The 19,803-nt window shown below is 38.4% G+C and overlaps 1 protein-coding gene across 1 annotated transcript in view; it reads left to right on the forward strand.

Annotated features, from left to right (window-relative positions):
- The first annotated feature begins 811 nt into the window (after positions 1-811).
- The window catches only part of NLK (nemo like kinase), a 146,825-nt gene continuing 127,833 nt past the window's right edge, over positions 812-19,803 (forward strand). The window contains exon 1 of the mRNA XM_030862064.3: positions 812-2,464. Within this exon, the coding sequence (XP_030717924.2) occupies positions 2,007-2,464 (458 nt within the window). The 5' untranslated portion in view covers positions 812-2,006. The remainder of the gene's footprint in view (positions 2,465-19,803) is intronic.

Here is a 19,803-nt window from a genome sequence, read left to right on the forward strand (position 1 = left end):
CGAAATAACGCGTCTTTCTGCCACTATGAGGATTAGCCATGGAGGACCAGCTATAGGCTATGAACTGTCAGTCTACTGAGTTTCTTCAGTGACTGTCTTGTTGAATAACCTTGGTTGAGTTTCTGAAGCTCGACATCCCCTTTTGCTCCTATTTCTCCACACCTGATGTTTTTAAAAGGAGTAGTAGATGATTCCAATCAATGGATGATTTGGACTCCGCCTTCTTCATCTAGGTCCCGCCCCCGTCTTTAGACCACACCCCTTACACTTGGCCCCGCCCCTTGATCATCGCTGATATGACAGCGAATTCGCCATAATCCTGACCTATAGGAGACCTGAAGGGTGGGACCGAGATCAGTCTTTTTTTCCATTTGTCAAATCAAGTGTCTATCTGGTCCCAGTCTCAGCCCACTTCCTCTTCAAGCCAATGATTGGTTGCTCTGTTCTTGGTGCCCGGCTCACGATTGGTTCTTTCGTTCCACCCCTCTCTTCCAGCTTTTGCAGGCGGGATTAGCACGCAGCTTCCTGCTCCTGCCAAAAAAATAAAAGAAGAAAAAGAAAAGAGGAGAAAGGCGAAAGAAAATGTCACGGAGATCTTTGGTGTTTAATTCGCTTTTGGTCTTGTCGGTCAGGCCCAACTCTGCCTTTTGATTGGTCTTTCGATCTGCCCATCCCGGCTCGGGGGCGGGATTTCCCCAGGAGACCCACACTCTGTCGCCACTGGCCGAACAGTGCGCCTGTCTGAAGCTCCCGGCCCGGGATTGGAGGCGGACGCGGACAGGTGGGCGTGGATTGGCTAGGGTAGCCGGTCAGTGTGAGGCGGGGGCGGGGCCTCGGCGGCTGGTTGCGCGTGTCCGCCGCTGGCTCCGCTCTATCCGGCTTTGCTAGGGGAGGTGAGTCCGGCCGCGGCGGCACCGGCGGCTGAGGAGGCGGCGGCTCGAGGAGAAAGCGGCCGCGGCGGCTGAGGAGAAAGCGGCCGCGGGGACGGAAGCCGGGTGGGGGGGAGGGGGGGAGACGGAGCAGCCTTGAGCCCTGCGGGGGCCGTCGCGCGGGGGGACCCACCCGCTCTCCCCCCCAACCCTCCTCAGCAGAAGCAGCCGGCGGCGGGGGCAGGAGTCAGCCCGCTTCCGACTGCACCCCGCCCGTCTCCCGGGGCTCCCATTCTTTGGCCCCGGGACCTTAACCTCCTCCCGGGGCGGTTCCCTGTGTCTGGGCGTCCGAGTGCTGCCCACCTCTCTTTCATTGCTCCCCGCACCTCCTTACCTTCACTTTGCCCCGGTTCTCTTTCTCCTCTCTGTCCTGCCCTGTCGCCTCCTCTGCTCACTCTGTCCCTCCTGCCTCCTTCCCTGGCTCTTTTCTGTTCGGGAAAGTTTAGTACCCCCCCCGCCACCCCAATCAGGTCAACCTGACGAGGAGTAGGGGGAGATGTAGGAAGGCCTGAGAGTTCGAGGGGGGGAGCTAGTTTCCCTGAACATTTCCCCCCATCTTTTCACTTTGGGGTGGTTGGAATTTTTTTCAGTTGCATTTTTGAGGAGGTGGTAGGTGTTTAGAAAAGGATGTGGGAATGGAAGGGGTAGATGAGTCAAGCCTCTTACAAGATTCCCAGGGTGGTGTGTTACCTGATCCTTTTCGCGTGTGGAGTTCAGGGGGTCGGGAGGTTTGGCCTTTATTCCCACATTCAAAGTTGGAACCTCCCCCGAATTAAGGATGGAGTTTTAGTACCCACTTGTGGCAGGAAACCTGGGGGGAAGGGGTCCCTTCTTCCTTTTTCTTTTTCTTTTCTCTTTTCTTTTATTTTTTGGGGCAACCCACACCCTTCCACACACACTCACCCCCAAATTAAACACCAAGATCCTCTAACTTGTCTGGATTGACTGATGAAGACATAAAGCCACTTCCGCTCCATGATTTTGGAGGTGGAGTGAGTGGGTTTTTTCTTCATTTTTAAATGGCCAAATGACAGCTTGACCCAGTTTGCTTTCCAATCAAAGGGCATTTTTTTTTGAATGTCTCTTTGTGGCGCAAGAGCCAACGCAAAAATGATGGCGGCTTACAATGGCGGTACATCTGCGGCAGCAGCAGGGCACCACCACCACCATCACCACCACCTTCCACACCTCCCTCCTCCTCACCTTCACCACCACCACCACCCTCAGCACCATCTTCATCCCGGGTCGGCTGCTGCTGTCCACCCCGTACAGCAGCATACCTCCTCTGCAGCTGCGGCAGCCGCAGCAGCGGCCGCAGCTGCAGCCATGTTAAACCCTGGGCAGCAGCAGCCGTATTTCCCATCACCGGCACCGGGTCAGGCTCCTGGACCAGCTGCAGCAGCCCCAGCTCAGGTACAGGCTGCCGCAGCTGCCACAGTTAAGGCGCACCATCATCAGCACTCGCATCATCCACAACAGCAGCTGGATATTGAGCCGGATAGACCTATTGGATATGGAGCCTTTGGTGTCGTCTGGTGAGTATCCAAAGAAAAACACAGCCTCTCCTGGTTTCTTCTCATGGTTGTCGTTGGGCAAGTCCTTTCTCATGGTTTTCTCCATGTCAACCCAAGTGGAACAAGCTTCTCAGCTCAACTGTAGGAAGGCACCCTTCCGTACCTGGTAAAGAGGCCTGATGGCATCGGTTATCTAGGCTTGTGCTTTGGAGTCATGGACAGCGTTGGTGGAGCACCCTCTGTTGAGTAACTCTCATAAGTTTGTTGTCTACCAAACCTATTGTGTAGAACCTGAGCAAGCCACTGAATGGAGATTCAGTAAATAGATGAATGCATGGAATGCTTATTTCTACACAGACCTTGGCCATCTCTCATGTTCGATTTAGTTTGAATCAGTTGCCCAATTGCAGCAAATGTCACAACTGACCCAAACTGGATTCTTTATAATAGTCTTGTCATTGGGGTATACGTTGCATAACTACTTTGCTCTTTCTGTCTTTTCATTCCTTAATTTGTGATCTTGATCCCCAGAAGGAAGATAAGGTTCATAGTTGAACCAGTTAAGTCATTGCATGAGTGGTTTATTTTAAACCGTAAAGCTACAGTTGGGAAGTATGTAGCTTTAGTCTTTTGATAAGAATGCATTAAATATAGCATCACACATGAGTACCACAATTGAGGTCAGTAGACTGTAACTATGCAGTGGCCCACATTCAGTGTAATGTTTTAGTGTCATTTAGTGGCTTGTAAGTTGCTGTTATCCCTTGGTTGGCTGCTGTAGTAGGAAGTATACTTTTTAAACATGAAACTTCTCTACTTTTGCTAGTGCTAGTATACTTTTTAAAGTCCGAGGGCTTCTTAAATGCAACATTTTGTCTATTTGTCCTTCTTAGGAAGATTGATAGTTTATAATAAAATGTATTTCTCATTGTAGGGTCCTATTTCTTTCAAAACTAGAGTGAACTGAGCTTTTCCCCCCGAGGATTAAGTATTCTGGTGTGGATAGGTGAATTGATGTTTTCAGTGCTTCAAAAATAGATTCCTTCAACTATACCTCAATTTAAAAAAAGAAAAGATTCTTGTTAATGTATAGAAAAGCCCTCATCACCACAGGAGAACGAACTCTTTGGAACTAGCCTAGTAAATGTCTCCTTTCGTCATTGCTTTTCAGGCTATAATTGACATGTTTCATTTTTGCATTATATCTGGCCATCTTTATTTACATTTCAGATTTTATAAACTAGGCTACTAAGTGATCGATCCGTCTTTTTTTAAACTGGTGAAGTCCAGTGTTTTCCCAGCAAGTTCTCCAAGGTGTGTGGGATTCCTGGTGGGAAAGAATGCAGCCGGTAATGGTGCCTTTTCAGTCTCTGCTCAGGGACCTTGCCTGTTCTTGCCTTCCTCTCGTCCCTTCCATATCCTGTCCTCAGGGACTGCACTGTGAACTGCTGTTCCTTGTCCAGCCCTTGAGGATTTCAAAGTGGGGGGGCAGGGGGCAGGAAAAAGATCGTTCCTTGCTTTAAATTTTGTCATTGATTTACTGAGAATTTGTTTGGATTTTCTTAGACCTGGATGCTTTCTTTCATTTTAGTGCTTTGCATGCAGTGCTAAGAACTAGAGATGCTGAAAGGGAAATGGGTTGCAGCATTCTTGACTATGTTCTAAAGATGTTATTCACCTACATTTCTATCAAATGGTGATGTGATTTGTAGAAGTTTTAACTTAAAGTTGGTGCTAAGGGAATTTTTTTTTAAGGGGAGGGAGGTGAGGAACTGTAGTGCTGAAACATATCCCACAGCAAACATTCTGGTAGTGGGTGTTCTGACTTACCAATACATGAAAAGCTGAATGTGTTTGATTTGAATCCATTCTAGGTTCTTTCATTGATCGACCCCTTCTACCACCCATGGAGTTCTTTCCATGTACTTGAAGTACCTCCATATCTGTGCCATCTTCCACTGTACACCAGTTGTGGAACGTTTGCCCTGTCTGACTGACTACATTTGTAAGCCCTATGAGGGTAGTGACTGTGTCTGCTAGAGTACTTCTTTTTTTCCCCAGCACCTACCACAGTGTTGTGGCATCTTTGCTGCTTGGTTACTTGATCTCCTGGTCAGGTCCTCCTTTGTTCTTTAATCAAGTTTTTCTACTTAGCTGCATTGAATGTTTTTATCAGCTGTTACAGGTGAAATACAATTTGGTATGAAAAAAAAGAGGAAAGAGTTCCAGGTGTGTGTTTTAGTATGCAAATTCTTTTCTATTTTTATATTTACATATTTATGAATTGCTGTCTGAATTGCTTATTATATTTGGAATTTGACTGCTATATGACGTGAGTAAGATTATTAAAACTAGAGATCTGGACACCAAACCACAGTGAATTGCACTGGTATTCTCAAACCTAAGCAAAAGATATTAGTGAGCTTTTTTACTTTTTAACTAACTGAATGAAAATTTTTCATTTTAATTTAGAAGGCACCTAATGAGTCTGAAACAACTATTTTCTAAAGTGATTAAAATGGAACATAAAAATATTCTCCTAATGATACATCATTTAATTCAAAGCACCATATAACTACTTGGGCATTATAAGATTCACTTAGACTCAAATATGTTTAATACATTTTGCAAGTATTTTTCTTCTGACATAGCATATGAAAAGAAACTATATCTGCTCTCGTTTCTTTTTTTGTACATGTACCCAGTGGTACTAACTGATGGCTAAATATGTTGCATATAATTTTGAGGAATATTATTGTTTCTCCATGTAGACAAGGAGAGATATTTGTAGAAGTGATGCAGCATTTTACCATTCAGATTTATCACTGAACAATTTAGTCTACCAGGCTTGATTTATCTTTCTGCTGAATTTAACTATTGGAATAACCTATCAGTGTTGGACAGTTGTGTAAAAGTAGTGAATTACATATTACCTTGCTGGTAAAGGTGGTGCTTTGACAGTTCAATTAAGGTTTCATTAACAACTGTCTGCTGTGTTTTATCTCAAAGTAAGGTTTCCAGTTTACCTAGTAATATCATGGGGTAGCCTGAGACACGTTCATTGCCAATGACAGAATATTGTTCATGGGTTATCAAAGCATTGTATATAATTTGACCTTCTTCATCAGATAACAAGGCTTTCAAATGCCCATATGGACATTTTCATAATGCAAAACCAAAACACAAAACAACTCACAAACAGGACCCTCAGTTGTTTGGTGAGAATAATGTAAATACCTTCTTGTCTGTAGTTCACATTTGCCAGAGGAAAGTAAGTTATACTGTTCTTAAAGATGTATTATAACATAAAGGCTTCAGGGGCTCGTGAAGTGTATGCTTTTGAGAATTGGAGGAAGTTGACCCCATGAGAAAGGTTTGAGGACCGCTAAACCCAGGCAGTTTTGACATTGTCAGCCAAAAATATCAGATTGAATTAATGGTACATATTGCCACCTTAATAAAAGTGAGTGGAAAAAGCTTCTTCTTTATAAAATCAGTGTTTTTTACTTATCTGATTAATTGAAAGATCAAAGATCCTGGGATTCATTCAGTCTGTTGTCTTTGTACTCCAAGTAAAGTTGGAGAACTTTGAATTTTATTATTCTAATTCCTTCAGCAGGTTACCTTTATTTAAGTAGTTTGAAACTTAAGCGTCACTGTACTGATACTTAGTTACTTACTAGCTGTGTGATCTTGATATATTGTTTAACCTCTCTGCTCCTCATCTATACAGTGAGGATAATACTAGCACCCGTCTCGTACAATTGGTATGAGGATTAAATGAGGTAATCCTTGTAAACCAGTGAGTACACTGTCTAGAACACAGTAAGCACTCAATAAATGTTAGCTGGGTTTTATTGTGGTTTCTTTTGGTAGGAGAATCAAACTTGTGTAAATGTGCATAGAAGTGGCTTCACATAAGATCAGATTTATCAGGTAAAATCAACATGCAGACTATTTTTTGGAGGCATGACTTTAAATACCATAGAGTGTCCCCTTAGTTGTGCTACATGCCAGGGAAGTAAGGAGGGTTGAATTTAGAGTTAGGGTAAAATATTCTGTCCAATTCTCTCAATTAATTAAAAACAAATGCATAGAAAAAACATAATATACATGTTTGTATGGACTTGGTAGATGTTTAGCCAGATCGTCTGTACTGTTTTAGAAAGTATGGATTTCCATGCCTGGAAGGACATTAATTTTTTTTTTCTCAGAATGTAACAAATGAAGGACATCCTTATTGTCAAAGTTCAGCTTTAGTAGAAATTCATTTTACTTGTGTTTGGATGAAAAGGTGTGAATTGTTAAAGAAGATCACAGTGAGGCAGGGGAAATGTATGATTTAATCAAAAATTATTCAGTGTAAATCCTTATGCATGGCAGAGATTGTCTAGCTTGCTCATCTTGTGAAAATTAGAGGCATCTTGTATTTTCTGATGTTTTCTCTCCTTTACTCCTCAAATAGCAAACTATAATTTGGAAAAATGGGGAATGCTTTTGGGATAATTTTGGGAAAATGCTGGAGTTAGTTGCATCAGAAAGAGTGGTATACTAAAGTGTATTGTTATTAACTGTGTTTTACAGGTTGAGAATCTGTAGTATTGAGAAGTTTCTCTATCAGCCAAGATTAACAGCCACAGCTGGATTCTTTGGGGGGGTCTGCTTTGTGAAAAGAGCTTTGAAGAAGCAGAGCCTGCACCATAAAAAGGAAACGGTTGCTCTTCTAGACATAACAAAGCATCCGTGTGAAACTAGAAATGTGGAAATCTATATTGTTAGTTTTAACTACAAACGAACTTACTTTTAGAAACTGCAGGTTCATTGTCATAAAGCAGAGGAGACAAAGAGAGAAAATAAAAGTAACACAGTCTAATGATGTTGAACTGGTTTCTTGGCGAGAGAAACTCCATAGCCTGTAACACTGGAAGTCATTTTGTACTTGGGCTCTTGGACAAGATTATGCAGATTTTATTCAAAAACCAAAAATGAAACAAAACCAACACAAAACAAAACACAACAAAAGAAACTCATTGTATTCTTAGGGAGAAATGTCATGTTCTGCTATTGAATATCAGCTTAAAAGAAAAAAGGTGATTTTTTTTCCTTAAAAAACACGTTTCAGAAAGAGTTGCCTTTTCAGACAAGCTAAAACAACAATATCCCTCAAAATTACATGCTTTTTACATCTTTTTTAGCTGTCAGTAACCACTGGTGCATGTCCTGAGAAAGAAATAGGGGTAGATGTAGTTCCCTTTCATGTGCTATGCTAGAAGAATATTTGCAAAGTACATTAACTGAATGTTTATTTGAGTCTCAAGTTCTGGGATTTAATCCTCAAAATTTAGGCAACTGTAGCATTGTTGTTCCTTGATATAAAAAGCCATCTTCTAATGGAGTACTGGAATATTTCATTATCTTCACAACTTGGAGCATTAGAGTTTCACTGACTTCTATATGTAGAATTGAGTGTCTATTCTTGGTGGTTCTTATTAGATTTGTTGATGTCCTAGCAGTTTAAGAATCAACTGTTTGTTTACTGTAAGTTTCCTTAATATGCTGATTTGATTTCTTTGATGGGAATTGTCAAAGCCAAAGAAACTTTTACATTTGTCATCCAACCAAACAGAAAGAAGTCATTGGATAGAAGCTCTTCCCATTATAAGATTATATTTGGGTTTTACTTATGATTCCCTGTGCTTCCATAATACTCACGTGAATTATTTGTTGATTGGGTCATCTAATGCAGATCAACAATGATTTCCTAACTAAAATAGCTTGTCAGTTTGATCCTTTTGTTGCTTGGGGGTAACAAAGAGTGCCTGAGGCAACAGCTGTAATACTGTGAATAAGCACGTGACAAGTCCTCATAGACCTAGTCAGTAGTTCTAAGGTACCTAGCCAAGAGACATTAGAAAAAATTCTGGCACTTTGGCATTATGAAAAGATGACTTCTAAGGAAACTATACTGAGTTCAACTTTAATAGTTAATTGTAATGGTGTGAGTAGAGGGACTCTGTACAGGGATTTCTGCCTTTGATCATGATTGGTGCTCTTTACCTAAACCCAGTTTCACATCTGTGTTTTGAATTAGTTTGGCTAATTGAATCATATGGAAGGTTTTGACACTGTTGGAAGTCACTAGTCAAAGTATTTTTATTGTCAGCCTGCTACAGACCAGCACTGTTGTAGGCACTAATGAGGATATTTCGTTCTATTACTAATTTAGCAAACCTGTTTCAAGTTTCTGCTATTATCTGTACGGTGCTTGGGATATAAAGATGTTTAAGTCACAGTATTGCCCTGAAGGAGCTTACAGTAAAATAAACAGTATGAAAAGTGATACATCCCTGCTCTCAGGGAGTCTTGATGGAGAATTGAAACTAAATTTGAAACAGTGAAAAACATAAGGACAAATTATTTTCACTTGTTCTTATAATACTCATTTACTGTGTGTTGACTGTTTGCCAGGCACTGTGCTGGATGATAAGGATTTAAAGGAGATTATGATCTAGTGGGGGAGAGAGATTTGTAAATGGATAGTTGTAATTCACTGCCATAAATGCAGCAATAGAGAGATACTCCCCGGGAATACAGAGGAGGAATTTCTGTGGAAGGTATGGATGCTTCCTAGAAGAGATAATACCTCAACTACTGAGTCTTAAGAATGAGAGAGTCGGGCTTCCCTGGTGGCGCAGTGGTTGAGAGTCTGCCTGCCGATGCAGGGGACACGAGTTCGTGCCCCGGTCCGGGAAGATCCCACATGCCGCGGAGCGGCTGGACCCGTGAGCCTGCGCGTCCGGAGCCTGTGCTCCGCAACGGGAGAGGCCACAATAGTGAGAGGCCCGCGTACCGCAAAAAAAAAAAAAAAAAAAAAAAGAATGAGAGCGTCCGCAACGGGGAAGGGCATTATGAGTGGATGGGCCCTTGTGAGGGGGACTCACGGGGCTGGAGTTGCTGAAGGTGATAGAAGATAAGGGTGGAGACGAAAGCTTGAGCTAGATCCTGAAGAGGTTGGAGTGTCCTGCTGAAGAGATGAGACGCCATTGGTACGTGGGTGAGGGGCAAAAAAAACTTACTCTTTTTATGAGTAAAGCACATATATACATACAGTACATAAACAGATATACAACATATCTATGGTATTAAAATTTCATGGGGGGGCAGTTAAGGGGGAAAATGTCTGAAAACGCTCCTGGGGGCGGGCAATAATGAAAAAGGTTGAAATATTAGGAATGGCAACCATTGGAAGTTTTTAAGTAAGAGAGTGACTTGTTCAGATTGATTTTTTTTTAAGACATGTAAATGGAAGAGTAGAGGTAGCTGAGGTCTGGGCCTTAGGGAATGTTCTCAGTTGTAGGTGGAAGAAATTATTGAAGGTGGAACTAAGGGTAGTCAGATAGGAAAATGTGTTCATAGTGCATAGAGTGACAACCTATGCACAGCAGAAGATGGTTAGGAAGATGGGAGTGATCTTTGGTGCAGATAAAGTCAAAATGAGGGTGGAAAAGGCCATTGAATTTAGCAAGCAGATCATTGATGGCACATGAGAGAATGATTGTATGATTTTTTCCCCCTCTGATATATATATATATATATGTTTCTTTCTGAAGAATGTCTTCAGTATTAGCAGCACTTTTATTGTTAATAGAATTCTCCCAAATCCCAAGTTGTTATTTATAGTTTAATAAACCAGGGAACTTGATGTTTATTATATTCAAGGCACCATTTCCTTGGGAGGATTCTTTTTCTTAAATGACAGGGTAATAAAGTACTAACTAAACTTGTTAGGAGACAAGGTTATGGTCCCTGCCTTGGTACCAACAACTCTATGACCCTGATAAAGTTATTTGACTTTTCTGAGTCTTGGTTTCCTCATTTATAAAATCCTGTGCTTCCTAAGTTTATATTATAAAATTGCATTAATATTTGTAAAGCATTCTGGCATTACTTTGGGCAAATAGATTCTGCTAGTGACCACAAGACAGCTTTCTTCAGGCCTCCAGATGTTGAATAGCTTGTCAAATTGTTTAAAGGTAGGATGAGGTAAATGTAACCCTTTTCCAGTGTGATGACTTACATAGAGTTTTCAAATTTGGGATCAGATTTTAAGTGTGCAGTTTGTCCAAAAGACTCACTTTCTCCTGTTACTGACTTACTGGTAATGATTATACATGTTGTGGTACAGTTGTGAAGGGCCTGCCTATTTGCAAATGAGCAATCAATTTTTTCCTCAATATAAATTTGGTATTATTTTCCTGATAGTACTTTCCCTTTTTAATGTTTTAGACTTATTTGCTTGCCTTCCTAATTATTTGGAGTGATTTTTAAATATTTAAATAATGTCTAATGTTAAGTATTTTGTCTTTTTTTGTGAGTAACCAGGTAAGCTGATTTGCCTACCAGTGCTTACATTAACTAGCAAGTTGACTTAAAATGTTTTGTTTTTACGAATCTTTGAAATTCTGAATTCACGTAGGGAATTTACTAGTTTGCAGATGGATCTCCCAGAAAAAGAGCTGTGTCACAGCTTTAAAGCTGTAGCAGTTTAGGGCATACATGCCCAGAGATAGAGGGAGCTCGACTTCCTAAAGCTCTTCCACAGCAGGAAGGGAGCACTTTCATAGATGTCCTCAATAGTCCTCAGTAAGCCAGTAGCGCTGTCCCTAGATACACAGTTGACCCTTGAACAACATGGGTTTGAACTGTGCAGGTCTACTTAATATGCAGATTTTTAAAAATAAGTATATTGGAAACTTTCTTAGAGATTTGTGAGAATTTGAAAAAACTCACAAACCACATAGCCTAGAAATATCCAAAACATTAAGTAAAAGGTGTCATGAATGCATAAAATATATGTAGATACTAGTCTATCCTTACATAGGCAAGGTGAATGATGTTTAATATAAAATTAATAATGTGTTAGTTTTCTTACTCTTTTATAACTTTGCTTTCAAAGAATTACATTAACATACAGTATGCTCCCTGCCCCCACTATTTATTCAGAGTTGGAGAAACTATATCAGCCTATCATCACAGGTAATTGGCTTTTTAAAAAATGTAACAATGTTTCCAATACTCATATTGATTAAACTAGCCTACCATAAAGCTACCATATTGCTGCTTCTTTGTTACCAATGCATGACTAGTTATACCTGTAAATAAATATTAATTTCTTTTTCATGTTATCTTTTCATTTTGGACGTCTAGCATTAGTGATATGTATAATATCTACAGTGTTTTGTATCATATAAGACAGTATTGATAGGTACTGACAGATGATTCATCTTGTAAATAGCACTGCAGAAGTATTTTCTCCTCTGTGATTTTCTTAATAACATTTTCTTTTCTCTAGCTTACTTCGTTGTAAGAATACAGTATATAATATATGTAACATACAAAATATGTGTTAATCGACTGTTTATGTTATCAGTAAGGCTTCCTTTCAGTCAACCATAGGCTACTAGAAGTTGAGTTTGGGGGGAGTCAAAAGTTATGCATGGATTTTTGACTGCACTGGGCAGGGGAGGTCAGCACCCCTAACCTTCGAGTTGTTCAAGGGTCAACTGTATAATGCCAGCCACATAATGTGATTTAAAATTTTCTACACTAAAAAAGTAAAAAGAAACAGGTGAAATTAATTTTAGTAATTATTTTACTTAACTCAATATATCCAAAATATTATCATTTCAAATGTTATTACTATAAAAGTCATTAATTAGATATTTTACATTCCTTTTTTCATACAAAATGTACAAGATCCAGTGTGTCTCTTAGCGCTTACAACACTTCTCAATTTGGACTAACCAAATTTCAAGTGTTCAGTATCCATGGGGCTACTGACAGTCTTATTGACCAGCCCAGTTCTAGAGTCTCTTTGGCCTTTATTGGGTTGTTCACTCATTTCTGAACCAGTCACTGTCAGTGGGGTTAAGGTTACTTTTGGATCAGTCAGGTCCACCCCTGGACGTGGAGATGGAGTCAGTTATAAGTGGGAGGGATGAATTCCAGCAATGAATGCTGGGAAGGTAGTCATTAAATGACCAAGAACGCATTCATCTAACTTATGTCAGACTCAGAAGAACTTGACAGGGTGTGTTTATAGAGCAAAGTGGAATAATGTTCTTTGTAGAGAAGTTGTCCTGCCTGCCCTGAATTATTTGGAGTATTTTCCTTTTCTGAAGCCCTGTTTGCCTAAAGTAGCAAAAGGTAAAATTGGTACTTGATCCTTGCCATTTTTGCTTTCCTTCCCAGTTGGATCAGATATCCTCCACTGATTTCTTTTCTTTCCTCTCTCAGTGTTGTGGTTTTGTTATCTAGATAAAGTTCTCAGTCTTGTTTTCAGTTTAAGTAATATAGAGCTCAGTAGTGTGAGGCAGCAGACTTCTTACAGGGGAATGGACAACACAGAAACTTTTTGTTTATCCGTTCCTTGACCTAAAATTCTTGCTCTGAGCTACAGAGAAAAGGTGAAGAGAGACATTTGAACAAATGGATAAAATTAGTCATTTGACCCAGATTGAGCCATTTTTTTTTCTGTCTGCGTGGATAAAAACCGTCCTCCAATTTACATAAGCAGGTGATTTTTCTTACATGCTAATTTTTTTAATGTACCATGGCAGAGAGCTACAGATTTGCAGATTGTGTAAGTAAATTGAAATAAACCAGGTGACTTTATTTCTCTTTATTATCTTACCAGTACAGAAGCACCCAAAGGGTGCAATTATCAGGCGATTGTCTCATTGCACATCTAAGTTAACAGGCAGCCTGATGCAAAGGTTTTTTTTCTCACTTCTCCACTTCTTCTCTTTTTAATTTTTTAAGATAGGAAACTATTGCTTTCTATATTTACTTTGACAGGGCTAGATATGGGGAAGTTTGAGCTTTAGTAAAAGTAACCCAGAAACCATAAAAATTGACAGGTAATGGTACTGTGCAGAAAAAGAGACACATGTATACTTGGTTTGGGTTTGAATTGCCTAAGAATTAGGTGAGAACCTTCAACTATGTTGAATTGGTTGGCTTCCTTTGTATTGCTTTTCCAGGTTCTGCATGTTATAGTATTTGAGGTTATTGTGAAGATAGCTGGTTGTGTACTAAGGCCAGTGTTCAAAATAAATATTGATGCATTCTTTTAAAAAACAAACTAGTTAATTACAACATGGTTTAAAATGTCATTTCAATAAAATAGAAATTTTAGAAAGGTACAACAATTGGTTTTAGGGGCTCTTTTCACAGAAGATTCATGAGGACAAATTAGCGTCAATCAATAAAGCATCTTTTATTAAAACATTCCAATTTTAACTTAGTAATTAATGCTACATATTTAATTCCTCAGATGTTATCATATTGTTTACCTCGTGATACGTGTGGAGATTAAGTTATACTTTCTGTACCTTTGAAATAATGACTTAGAAATGAATCATAATTTTAAGCTTGCAAGTTAAAACGTTGGCCAGTCTTTTTTATCCCAGTATTTAAATATTATTTCTTTTCAGGTTGAAGAAAAGTAGTTTAGATGAACTTTGAGAGCAAAGGAAGTTAAAGAATGACCTGAAAAGGACATTTAAGTACAAAGGGACAGGATGGTTTAATAGTTAAGAGCCTGTACTCTGATGACAGACAGACTGCCTGTATTTAAATCTTGACTCTACCCCTTGTTAGTTGCGGGCAATTTATTTAACCTCTGGTTTTCGTATGTAAAATGGGGATAGTAAATAATGGTATATCTATCTCATAGGGTTGATGTGAGGATTCAATGAATCAATATATATGTAAGGTCTTAGAACTGTGCTTGGCAATGCGTGTATGTTAGCTATCATCGTTATTACCAGTTTCAGTACATGTGAAAAAATGCAGTACCTCCTTAAGTTTACTAACCTAGGGCATATAACTAACAGTTTTTGAATGATTGTTGACAGGTATCAAGTAAATGACTATACCAGAGATTTTTTTTCTGATTAACACACAACTGTTTTTGAAAAATTCATTCAGATTCTAGAATGCCTTCCAAAGGTAAAATTTCCCTTAGCACATAAGAGAAGGGTTTTTCCTTGCTCTTCAACTCCCTCCTTCCACTCTGTTATCAAAGTAATAATATGTTTGTTGTAGGAAACTTGGAAAATACCAAAAAGCTATTTTTAACCTACAACTCAGAGATAGCCACTAATAGTATTTTGGTGTAATTTTTTTTTCAATTTTTTAAATCTGGAATGTGTGTGTTTGTTATGTTAGCGTTGGGATCATGATTATTACATTGTATATTTACAATTTTGTATCCTATTTGTTTCACTAACATTAAAAGGTAGGTTTTTGGCCTTTTTTTTTTTTTTTGAGGGCTCATTTTTTCATTCTCACAAGCCTAGAGCTCTATCTGAAAGGAATTATAGAGTTGGAAGATACTTTAGAATGCATCTAGTGTAACTGCCTCATTTTATAAGTGGGAAAATTGAGACGCAGAGAAAAGAAGCTAAGAGAATTGTTCAAGGTCATGCAGCTGGTAAGAGGCTGAGCCAGGACCTTTGCTACTTTACCAGTGATACCTGTCCAACTTAATGCCTGTTGAAAATGGAGGAGGTGTTCTTCTAAAAGCAAAATAAAACAAATATAAAACAAAAACTCTACAAATGAAACCAGGAACAATGCTTCTGAAAAAAAAATAGAGTATTTAGAATACTCTATTGTTTGGTTTTTGTGTGCTGGTGACTCTAAGTTCTGGTAAAAGTTTAATGTCATGAACTACAAGGCTTTTGGTGGAAAACAGCTCACTCTTTTCATGTATGTAATCATGTTCTGTAAAATTTGAAAAATTTTAAACCTCAGAAAACTTGAAAGAATTGTACAATAATAATACCCATAAACCATTCTTCTAGATTAACATTTTGTGACTTTTGCTTTATCTACTTTGAGGCTATTTTTACAGAACTTGCTGAGATTGGGTTTCAATTAAATTTAGACTTACAGTGTTAAGAAATTTATGGTCACTGCATCAACTCACTGTTCCATGTAATAAGTTTTGTACGGTCTCCAACTAGAGAACGAACTGGAAATTTTCAAGCTTGTGACTTTTGGAATGCTATTTATTCCCTTAATACTTAAAACAAAATTCAGTGTGAATCAAATGTGCAACTGAAACATACCAGTCAAAACTAGGCTTCAGGCAGAATAGAAATATTCCATTCTGTAAAGTTTTTCTTTTTTGAGGTATTTATCTCAGATTGGGAGTTAAGGGACATTTTCAAAATAAGAACCTAAGATCTGGTTTCACAGTTTTATGACAGAGGACATGACGGAGGATATTACATTGTTGAAGCTAAATTTTAAGTTACTATATATATATATTTAAGGAAATTACCCTAATAAAGTCACATGAGCCGATGATATTGTGGTTTGTGTCACCCAATTCACTGCTCTGCATTTTTCAGTACCAAATAATTCCTTTGTTAAACTCATTTTCAGTAAATGAGACATTGTTTCCCAAAGGGTAATGATTATTTCCATATGTAGCACAAATTCCTAAGAAATAAATTTTAAAGTTTAAAATATTAGTGATTAGAAATGGTTGAAATCGTCACTGTGTATATCAAGCCACAACTGTGTATGTGAAAAGGGCAGCTGCTGTGTTTGCTCCTTGGGCTACGATATAAGACATTTTGTTAATGAGAAACCCCAAATGGACAGCAAGTCTTTAAAAGTAAAGTCTTTTGGTTTATGTGCAGAAGTGGGTTTTATTGAGTCCACCCAGCTATTACATTACGTAGTTGCATAACATAAACACCAAGAATGAGGTAGCTGGAGTTCAAATCTAAATGGCCTGTGACAGGTAAGAAAGATACATGCAGCAGATGCTGGTTTACTTGATGGCAGTTGATAGTGGTATCTGCAAGTAAGTCACTGACTTCTTAAAGTACCTCAGCAGGAAAGACATTAAAATAGGGACATTGTGATGTTTAACTGGTGTAGGTGCTGAAGATTTAGTTACCAATACACATCAGCTTGTCTCTGTAGGTGGGCAGACTTTCTTCTTTTAATACCTCGATTTTTTTTTTCCTCTTAAGGTAAATGCTTGTTCTTAGAAGACAAATGAAAATCCATCTGTTCCTGTCTCTTTCCCTGTCAGTACTAATCAAAGCAAATGCTTGTAGTCACTTAAGACACATTCTCTACCTACTGATCCACTAAAAATGATGAGAGCTTCAAAAGCTGGGACCATGTTTCATTTGCATCTCCAGAGCCTAACATGGTCCTTGGTGGGTACTTACTAAGTGGTTGTTGTTAAGCTGAAAGTTCCTAATGCTGTTTGTATGTCACGGTGACTGTCGGAGAAGAGTACTACCACTGGCTCTTGCCATTACATAGATCCCTACTTCCTCGTGCAATGAGGAATTTTTATGAGAAAACAGAGTGGTACTTAGACTACCCCAAGGTGGTGATTTTGTTTTTTTGTGTTTGGATTTTTTTTCTTAAGAGTAAAGAGCCCTAATCTAAAAATAATATACAATAACCAACTATTCACCAAAATAGTCCTTTATTTTTATAATCTACATTGAAATAAGAATGCTGTTGAATTATTTAGGAAAAATACATTCTCAATGCAGTGCTGTGATCTCATGTTAGAAAAATAGAAACTGTGTCTAAAGTGTCATCTAATATATCAAAACATACCAAAGCAGTCTGTGATGCTAGCACAGAAAAAAAAAAAATACTAAGCTCCTTATGCTGTTCTATAAATTTATGAGTAAATGCAGATTAGTGTGTACTAGAGATCCTCTTTAAAATTAGTGAGGAAAAATGGCCTATTTCTGTGGTGTGCTGGTATACGTTTAACAACAGGTTCTCAGAAAAATAAAAAAGCTCTAGTTTGTAGGGCTTGCCAATTTCTGTAAATACTAATACTCCTGTAATGGCCAGTTTCAAGCTAGCAACCTAAAGTCACTAAACGCTGAATTGGAAAAAGAAACACAGTAGCACACCCATTGTAAACTGTTTTCACCATACAGGTAAAGTAGATGTTAACCGTAAAAGCATAAATCATAATAAAATAATTAGGAATGATTTCTGAGTATTTATTACCTTTATTTTAAATATAATTTATTTCATTGTAAGTTTATATAATTTAATTTTTGACAGTTTGACCATAAATGTTGGTCAGTTGACCATAAATGTAATAGTTTATTTCTCAAATTCTATTTTTCACTGTCAGCTTTGCAAAATTCCAGAAAATGTGACAGTCTCTCAGGAGCCAGTATGAGCTAGCTCCAGCACATCACTGGTTTATTTTGTATCTTTGTTGGGGTGTTTAGCTAGTGGTGGGGAAGAATGAAGTTAGATCCCTATTCATAAAGTCCAAGTGGATTAAAGATTTAAATGTAAAAAACAAAGCCAAAAAGTAAGAAGAAAATATGGATAACTGGTTTTATCATCTTAGAAGGAGAAGAGTATATTACCTTGACTTCAAAGCAAGACAAGAACATCAGATTTATCTGTGTAGAAATTTAAGATGTGTGTTTGGTAAAATATACCATAAAAAAAGTCTAAAAGAAAAAACAAAAAAACTAGGGAAAATCCCCCCGGATTGAAAACAACCTAAATGTCTATGAATAGTGAAGTGGTTATCTTTGAAAGATGCTCACAATTTATTAAGTGAAAATCAATGTCAAAGATTGTCCCCTTAGGGCTTCCCTGGTGGCGCAGTGGTTGAGAGTCCGCCTGCCAATGCAGGCGACGCGGGTTCGTGCCCCGGTCTGGGAAGATCCCACGTGCCGCGGAGCGGCTAGGCCCGTGAGCCATGGCCGCTGAGCCTGCGCGTCGGAAGCCTGTGCTCCACAACGGGAGAGGCCACAACAGTGAGAGGCCCGCGTACCGCAAAAAAAAAAAAAAAAAAAGATTGTCCCCTTAAAATATAAAAAAATTTACTCATATGTTCCAGGAAAGTCTGAAAGGATATCTACCAACAATGGTTATTACAGTGAGGTGAGAGTATAGTGGATTTTCACTTTGGATTTTATAATAATAACTTTTACTTTAAAGAAACGCTAAGAATTTCTTTATTATAAACATAAGGAGGTACATGATAGTTTCCCTATTTTTAGAGGAGGAAGCTACAGCTCAGAAAGCTCTAAATGACTTGCCTCAGGCTTCCTAGCTAACAAATGGTAGAAAAGAGCTTTCACCCAGGCCTGTGCTCTTTTACAAACAAATAAATGTAATATTGATATATATAAAAGATATGTGATTGAAGTTATGAAGAATAATAAAAAAGTATCCATGAACCCACAACCTAGCTTAAGAAATAGAAGATAAAATCAACACTGTTGAAGCTGCCCTTAAAATACATCCGACTCCATCTCTCTGCCTTACTTCCCCTGCCAAGAGAAAACCACTATCCTGAATTTTGTGTTTATTATTGCCTGCTTTTTAAAAAATGGCTTTTTTGAGATATAATTCACATCATGCAATTTGCTCACTTAAACTGTACAATTTAATGTTTTTTTTATATATTCACAGAGTAAATTTTCATTTTAACTTTAGAACATTTTCATCACCACCAAAAGAAACCTCATATCTATTAGCAAATTGCTCCCCATTCCCCCTTGCCCTGGCAACTGTTAACCTTTCTGTCTCTCTAGATTTGCCTATTCTGGACATTTGAGGTTGTAAGTTCTTTGTGTATTCTAGATACCAGTCCATTATCAGATATATGATTTACAAATATATTCTCCCATTCTTTTCACTTTCTTGCTGGTGTCCTTTGAAGCGTAAAAGTTTTTAATTTTGATGAAGTCCAATTTATCTGTTTGTTTTTTGTTGCTTGCTCTTTTGGTGTCATATTTAAGATTTTGCCTAATCCAGGATCATGAAGATTTATACTTATACTTTCTTCTAAGAGTTTTTTAGTTTTACCTCTTATAGTTAGGTCCATTTTGAGTAATTTCTGTATGGTGTGAGGTAGGGGGTCCAACTTCGTTCTTTTGCATGTGGGTATCTGCTTGCCCCATTGCCATTTGTTGAAAAGAGTATTTTTATTTCCTAGTTGAATGACCTTGAATGTTGAGTGCTTCAACAAGCACTCTTGTTGAAAATCAGTTGACCATAAATGTAATAGTTTATTTCTCAAATTCTATTCCATTGATTTATAAATCTCTCCTTATGTCAGTGTCACATTTTTGATTATTGTCACATTGTAATAAGTTGTTTTTTTAAGATTGTCTTGGCTACTCTGGGTCCCTTGCATTTTCATATGAATTTTAGGATCATCTTGCCAATTTCTGCAAAAAAGCCAGATGGGACTTTGATACGGATTGCATTGAATCTGTAAATCAGTTTGGGGAATTTTGTCATCTAAACAATGTTAAGTCTTCTAA

Source organism: Globicephala melas, chromosome 20 (genome assembly GCF_963455315.2).
Source record: "Globicephala melas chromosome 20, mGloMel1.2, whole genome shotgun sequence".
NCBI classification, from domain to species: domain Eukaryota; kingdom Metazoa; phylum Chordata; class Mammalia; order Artiodactyla; family Delphinidae; genus Globicephala; species Globicephala melas.